Genomic DNA, 7,780 nt, shown 5'->3' with positions numbered 1-7,780 from the left:
CATTATGTAATGGCAACTTTCTTTCTGTTTCAGATGTTTCCAAACTTTTTTACCTGTAATGATAACTTTTCCATCTCCAGGTCTGAGAAGGTTAAAAACACTTTTTTCGTTATTTGCACAGTCGACACAGGCCTGAATGGCTTCTCGCAGGACTCGATTCATGGAGCCAGGTCCAAATTGGATTGGAAGCTGAGTAACTTTTCGAGGATCCAAATGAGGTCCACAAGTACAGGAATGGTTTACAAATACACATACTACAAGGAAAACAATATACATAATGAAAAATGTTCATTAGTTCTAAATATTTTGTTAAAAAAATATTAATCAGTAAAACCAAGAAATACAACTATTACCCCATTTTCTGAGTAAATAACAAAAATTAGAACCATTATCAATCAGTAAGTCATCTTCACCAACAGAAGCCAAAACAGTGCTTTTCTGATTTCCCTCTTTTATTTTCATCTTTTAAGATTATAGTTAATAAAAATAATTTTATTTCAAACAATAACAATTTTCACTCTATAAATTAAACCATGCTAATCTAAACCCTAAACTTATAAACTCTCAAGCAAATTAAAATATTAAAAAGAACATAATTTAGCCAAACACTTACAAAGATGACAAAACTGACTGCCATTTTCATTCACAGTCTAAATCAAAAATATCAGCAGAAACACAGTGATTAACTTGTATGATTAATTATGAAAGGTTAGGCTACAATAACTGCTAGAATAACTTTGCAAGTAATAATTACACATTACTAGTATAAACAATTTGGAGTAACCTCACTTGGCATTACAACAAATACTATAGTTTCAGCCATCTAAAATTTTCTAATATACAATTAATCTATTTACTAGACCTTAAAATCAGAAGTCATGTTACGGTTTTAAACAATTAGTACCGTGAACGTGTGGGTAATAAGAAATTGCATACTTGTGTCTTCTGATCAATGGTGACAAACAAGACAATGAAAACTGTGTACACAGGCTGCCCACTCACTCCAATTCAGTTCACAGTTCTGGCTAGTCTGCAGCTGGACTTGACAATACTCAGCTGACTGTCTAAATAGGCTGTCATCAGATACAAGACAAAAACTGACAGGGAAAGCAAAGAGCTTCAAGTGATAGCAATCAATAGAGCAAATTGCAAGAACTCCTGCTGTCATTTCCAGCCAAGACAAGACGTTAAAAAAAAAAGAATAAAACATATGTATGCACAGTACACCAATTTTTGTGTACAGGCAGACTTTGTCTTAATGTATGTATACATAATTTTGTGTTAACACGACCTCTGTATCTGTATATACATATATAAAACTAATTGATACACAGTTTCAATATCTACAACACTATCACAGCTGTTAAGCTTTGTAAAACAAGTAATCTAACTACATTTCTAAATGGAGTTCAACAACAGCTGACACAGTAAAAAAACAAAACAAAAAAGGGCTAACCAGTGGGATTTTGTTTTGCAACAGTGCTTGTGTCTGGTTCTGTAACTAACACATTCGGTGACCGAGGCCGCTTTGAGTCTTCTTCTGAATCAGCTGACACAGATGTTGCAGAGTTTGACTGTTTGTCAGATTGCTGACTATTGTTGGTAGAAGTTCTTGTTCGAGTGCTACTACTAGGATCGGAGTTCTGACTGCTGTTGGTAGAAGTCCTTGCTCGAGTGCTGCTACTTGGGCTCTGGGTGTTGCGAGGCGATGGAGGTCGAGGAGGAGGGACTGGAGGTACAGACTGGGGAATATTAACTTTGGCCTGTGTCTTTGGCTTACTTCCTGGCAAAGCTAACCAATGGTTAAAAAAAAGTATCAGTGCACATCTTAATCCTGAAAAGTTTAAAACTTAAGATCAAACCACAAAATAAGTTGTAGAAATTTGCATGTTCTAACAACTTACAGATGGCTGCAAGTTTTATCTTTACATTTATATATGTTTCCAAAAATACTGTGTACGAAGCAAATTACATGTTGTTTGAAAATAATTTTCTACTTCCATAAAGGAGAACAAAACATTATCATTTTGAAATAAAGAAAATTAAAAACATTATGCAACAGTATTAAAAGTTATTTTGCTTTACTAAACAGAGCACATATCCTTTTTTGCTCATTAATAATTCCCAATTATCTCGAAAATATTTTAACAACAATTTTTTACAATTAAAAAATCTTACTACTTTATTTTCAAGCTATTCTCTTCACTGTACGCTACAGAACAAGAGAAAATGAAAGAAATACAGAACACAAAGGTTTCTATAACAGCACTACCTTTATACCCTGGAGGTTGAAGAGGATGGCCACTTGCTTTACACCAGCCCACAGGAAAGATATCCCTTGAATCAACCTTGCACCAGTAGTCAAAGGCTCCTCTCCAGCCATCAAAAGCAACAAAAATCATATCATCCTTCACAGTTGCCACTGTAGCTGGGCACACCAGATGCGGGTTTTTCCTGTCCAAGGCTTCTAACTTCATGCCCACTTTAAAGTTATTAGATTTTGGTGTCAATGGTTCCTGTAAATTATGCAATTAATACCAATGATTCTAATAAGTTTACCACACCCTCCTGTCACCTATTAGTTCTCTGAACCAATTTGACCAACCACATGACCTTTTTGTACTCATTTAAAGTCTATATAGATTTAATACTTCTAACTTTCAATACAGTAGGTATATCTTCACAAAATTTGGCAGCCTTTCAGTTAATATTATAAGTCTTTCACATACAATAAATCATATTGTTTAGTGAAGTATTTATAATAAAATAAAGATTTTCCCATGAATCTATTGAGTATTTGTTTTGAATAGTCCGTGTGCAAAGTAGTTTTCATGTTAAAATTAAAAATACTTTTCCTCATCTCAAATTCTCTTTGTGTAATCCCTAAAACCTACCTAAATGCATTTCAAACGTTTTTTTCAGTAAAAGTTTATAGTTTATCTGTTGTTTTCTCTACCCTATCTTAAAACAGAATCAGTCAATTTGACCGACCTCGTAACAACCAAAAAAATCCAAATAAACATAAATTACCTTTATTTCTTTCTAGAATGACTTCAAATTGTAACGTGAGACTACATTTGTTTATCCTAAGTAGCTCTAAGTTCTTAAATTAACTTAAATTTTATTGTTATATTGCCCTTTGAATCATGTCTTGTTACTATTCACACCATTATAAGTTGTAAATCATTCGGGGAGTGTGCAGCTCACGTTATGTTAAACGAATTACATTACTCACAAGCTGCTCATTTGTGTGCCTCGTGAAACATTTTTATTATAATATTATTATTTATTTTACCTAATCTAATCTTAACTAACCTAAATGGATCCTTATTTTTACATTTTAGTTATTTTTATAATTATACATAAAGAGTAAACATGAAAAACAAGAAATAAAATACTTAACCAATCTTTGTTTTTCTTGCTATCAAGTTTTGAAGAGAATTTACCCTAATTTTTTATGCTGTAGATAGTAATGCACTTAATTTTTATTTAATTAAATAATGCACCAAAGAAAATATAGACTAATAACATGCAAAAAGTAGACAACTTCACTTACCTCTCAAAATGTTCATGGCTTTCTAACTATGAAACAAGAGCCGTTACAAATTCCTCTAAGCTAGTCATTAACTTACCCATGGGAGTGAACCATGCATTACAAGTGAAATTGACGCTTATCTGTTCAGAACACAGCATTATACAATACATTATTTGATAGATGAAAACCTTGACTTTCTATTGGCTATAGGTAATATATAATGAAATGTAAGAGAGAACTATCAATGAATTCTGAAAGAGAGAGGATGTGACATGTGGATGTGGCAGTAAGGGTCTGATTTTCTACTCAATAGCTCTGTAACCAAACAAAATTGAAGGCTATAAAAATTATGGTTTGTCTGAGCAATAATGATTTTACAGGGAGTAATTTACATTTAATTTCATACTTTTTCATGGGGTGGTGGATAAAATAGGGATGATGACATGCTAAGAGAAAATGTGTCACATGGGTCACACTAGTGGAAATTAAGGATTTTTTTAAATATTGCCTTGTCGAATTATGAACTTAAAACTTGCATGCTATTAAAATATGGATTATAAGCTAAAATTTTATGCTATTCTTATTGGTATAACATAAATAAAAAGTAGTTTAATAAAATTTTGAATGTAAGGCATTAAAATCTTGTGTCATGCACAGTAAAGGATACCCATGGCGATAAGGTTGAAAACCATAAGTTTAGAATAGTGTTCCAAACTTAAAATGTACGTGAACATTTCAAGACAATTCAAAGTGCCTTCAAAATGAAAATCTGACTACCTTAGCAGTTCAAAACTTTATCATAAAATTACCACAGATGCCTAAGCCTCAAATGTTCTCTCAAATTAATTATACCTACCGCCTGAAGATAGAGAACCACTCTAGGAAAGATTATCTGTCATCTGCTCAATAAAAGCAGGTGTCATAAAATTACTGGACATAATAGTATTGAAGACCATATTATACATTTTGACACACAAAAATATGCAATCATAATTATTTAGATTAAATATTAGATTTATCAAAAATAACCATCTTAGGTTTTCCTGAGGTTTTGCACATTTGTGGCATTATATCAGTTAGTTTACCAAAGTCTTCAGAAGTGAGAAAATTCCAGTCTGTATTACATTATGTAGGTACTACATCTCTCAATTTCAACCCAAACGAGTTCAATAGGTGATAAGTCTGGTGACTTTGGTGATCAAGTCATGTTTTTCTCATTGTCCGTAGCCTTCATTGTAACAACTTAGATGTATACTTCAGATAATTCATTGTTCTGTTGGAAAACAATATCTTGGGCCAGTAAGTCTAACACAAGAGGGCATGGCACATCTTTTTCAAATACTAATAATTCTACTAATTGTACCCATGAGTCTGTAAATGACTCTTGGTCTCTTTGTATCAAAACAGCTTGAAATCAAGGTCTTTCCATTGCTAAGCACAACTGAAGAAGTTTTAAAATTATTCTCTTTGTAATTATATGATGATACGTTTTAGGGTCACTTTGAGAAATCTAATGTTTAAGCTGAAACTATCAGACTATAATTGCATTTGTATATGTCTAATTATATAACTTAGTCTTTATTCCTATAATTGTGTGTGTTTCTTTTCATATCAACTCCAAAGATGGATGCATTTGCTTCCAAACCTTTGAACAATGGTGTGTGTGTGTGTGTGTGTGTGTTTATATCTACACACACACACACGTATATACATACATACATAAAATGTTTGTACAACAGTTTTTTTTTTGAAAGTCGATAACCTCTTAAAATATATAATAAGTATAAATATGTTTAGTTTGATTGTACTGTCATGGTAACTAAAAAAAAAAACAGATAAAAATCTTAAACTCCTGATTCTGATTCAGTATGTCTCATACATGAAGTGAAGGCACAGCCTTTTTAAAACTGCAATAGACCGTAACCTAATTTTCAGGTAATGGACCTACAAACAAGCCCATAACTATGTAAGAAATAATGGAAGTGAGATATTTTGAACTAAACACACTTTAGAGTAAAATTCCTTTTAATATCAAAATATCAATTTAATTGTTTCTAATTGGACTAACAAAATGATAAAGATTTGCCTTTAAACATGTGTAGTCAAGCACGAGTTGAAAAATGTGTTGCCAATTCCTTGGTAACCCTTGTGCCTTACACGTTTTAAAGGCATATACAGAAATTCTTGAAATTTGAAACTACAGCAAAACTAAGTTAAAAACCAATCTTAAGCTATCATAAATGTAATAAAGGAAATAACATGTTAATTTAACTGAGAACAATCATGAACTGAAATTAAATCAATAAAAATTATTTCTTGCCCATACACCTGAACCAACTTGATGCAACAATCCTGAAATTATACATTTAGAACTACTTGAACATTGAAAATTTTAAATATTACATTAATTAATAATATAAAAAGGCATAAAACATCAAATATCTTTATTATGAATTAAATATGTAAAAATAATCATAAAAAAATTCAGATTTATACTATATAGCCTTTTTCGAAAATATACTTGAGCTTCACATTTTGTCAACTCGACCATGTTCTATACATTTTAGTAAGTATAAATTTCTTCCAATGGAATCATTACCATGGTCTATTCAACAATTGCATTCAAAATCTCTTTATTTTCATTGGATTGGATACTAAATCAATTTTCTTTTTTCTTTAAACATAACCATCACCCCACAGATTCTGCCTATAATAATAACTCTTTAAAGCACCCTGTTTTCTTTTTAAACATTATCTGAAAACAGTTAAGAGCTGAAGTTAAACCACTGATTTATCTATCATTCCCATCATAATTGCAACTATATACAAAACGCACACACACAAATCAATTTTTTTAAACACATAAAAATATTATTCAAATACTATTGAATATCTGATTAAAATCTTACCACTTGATCTGAGCTATGATGTTTAATTAAACTTAAAGCTGGCTGGAATGCTTCTTACAAATATACTTTTGTTTAGATTAAAAGTTAATTTTTAAAACTGGGGTAGATATTCAGTCAGATTCTACTAACAACAGAAACATTCTTTCATTCATACTGGCCTTATTGTGGTTGTAATCAACTTCTTACAAGATAGAGCAGGTTGTGATTATATTCAAAAACTTTATATACAAATCACGAAGCATATAAACATTTTGTGATTCTGGCTGCCATGTTGTCAATATTCTGCCCTCCAATGAATTGTTGCCAATCTATTAAAATAAACTAAGTAAATTATGACTAATTAATTCATTATGCTCTTTTAAAAAATATTAAAAACTTTTAGGTATTTATTATGTGGTAATTTATATTAAGTGTACACTTGTATGTCCGATCAAATTAACTGAAATCAAAAATCAATATACTGAGAGATTCATATTACCTAGATATTATTTTTTCTCATGTAATGGTAAAAATGTTACTATCAAAAGGATATTACAAAAACATGACATCAACATTTCGCAAAAGCACAAGATCTAAATGTGTTATAACTAACAACACACAGAACCATCTGAAATGCAACAAATATTCTACCTTTTTGAATATTTTGGCTGGTGCAATTTCTGCCCCATTCAAAGTTTTCAATAAAAACATGGGCCAGGATGAAGCATTCATTCGAAACCCTAGAGGAGGCTGCAACATTCCACCATTTTTCTCACAGTGACCAATAGGATGTATCTCTGACGAGTCTACTAGTCGCCAGAAATCATTTTTGTTGTCTCCTCCATCTAATCTTAGACGCAGACGGGGACCCTGGATACCCACAACTGTTGCTATACACGTAGAGGTTACATTTCTAGGATCCAGAGCTTCCAGTTTCATACCAACTTTAAACTCATTAGTTGGTGGCTGTGGATGCTACAATAAAGTATTGGAAAATTACAAAACCACTACTTAAAAGAATAATTACTTTCTAATAACACAATGCTTTTTCCTTTCTTTAATGACCAACTGAAAAATATTATAAATGTGTTTTTGATGAAATTAGATGAATTTCTTAGTTATAATTCATTCATAAAAGGTCCTCTATTTGTATTATTGTTTGTTTTTGAATTTCGTCGCAAAGCTACACGAGGGCTATCTGCGCTAGCCGTCCCTAATTTAGCAGTGTAAGACTAGAGGGAAGGCAACTAGTCATCACCACCCACCGCCAACTCTTGGGCTACTCTTTTACCAACGAATAGTGGGATTGACCGTCACATTATAACGCCCCCACGGCTGAAAGGGCGAGCATGTTTGG

At 31.9% G+C, this 7,780-nt stretch overlaps 1 protein-coding gene across 5 annotated transcripts in view; it reads right to left on the bottom strand.

The window, feature by feature from the left end:
• LOC106460710 (polycomb protein SCMH1-like) overlaps positions 1-7,780 on the bottom strand; it is a 58,111-nt gene that overhangs the window by 22,981 nt on the left and 27,350 nt on the right. For all 5 annotated transcript variants that reach the window (XM_022387483.1, XM_022387485.1, XM_022387484.1 and 2 more), the window contains 4 exons: positions 7,075-7,398; positions 2,273-2,516; positions 1,457-1,792; positions 54-254 (listed from right to left, as the gene is read on the bottom strand). In XM_022387483.1, coding sequence (XP_022243191.1) covers positions 54-254; positions 1,457-1,792; positions 2,273-2,516; positions 7,075-7,398 — 1,105 coding nt within the window. The remainder of the gene's footprint in view (positions 1-53; positions 255-1,456; positions 1,793-2,272; positions 2,517-7,074; positions 7,399-7,780) is intronic.

This window comes from Limulus polyphemus, unplaced genomic scaffold (assembly GCF_000517525.1).
Source record: "Limulus polyphemus unplaced genomic scaffold, Limulus_polyphemus-2.1.2 Scaffold819, whole genome shotgun sequence".
Classification (NCBI taxonomy): domain Eukaryota; kingdom Metazoa; phylum Arthropoda; class Merostomata; order Xiphosura; family Limulidae; genus Limulus; species Limulus polyphemus.
Note: the sequence above shows the minus strand (reverse complement) of the source record. Positions and strands in the feature narration are given on the sequence as shown.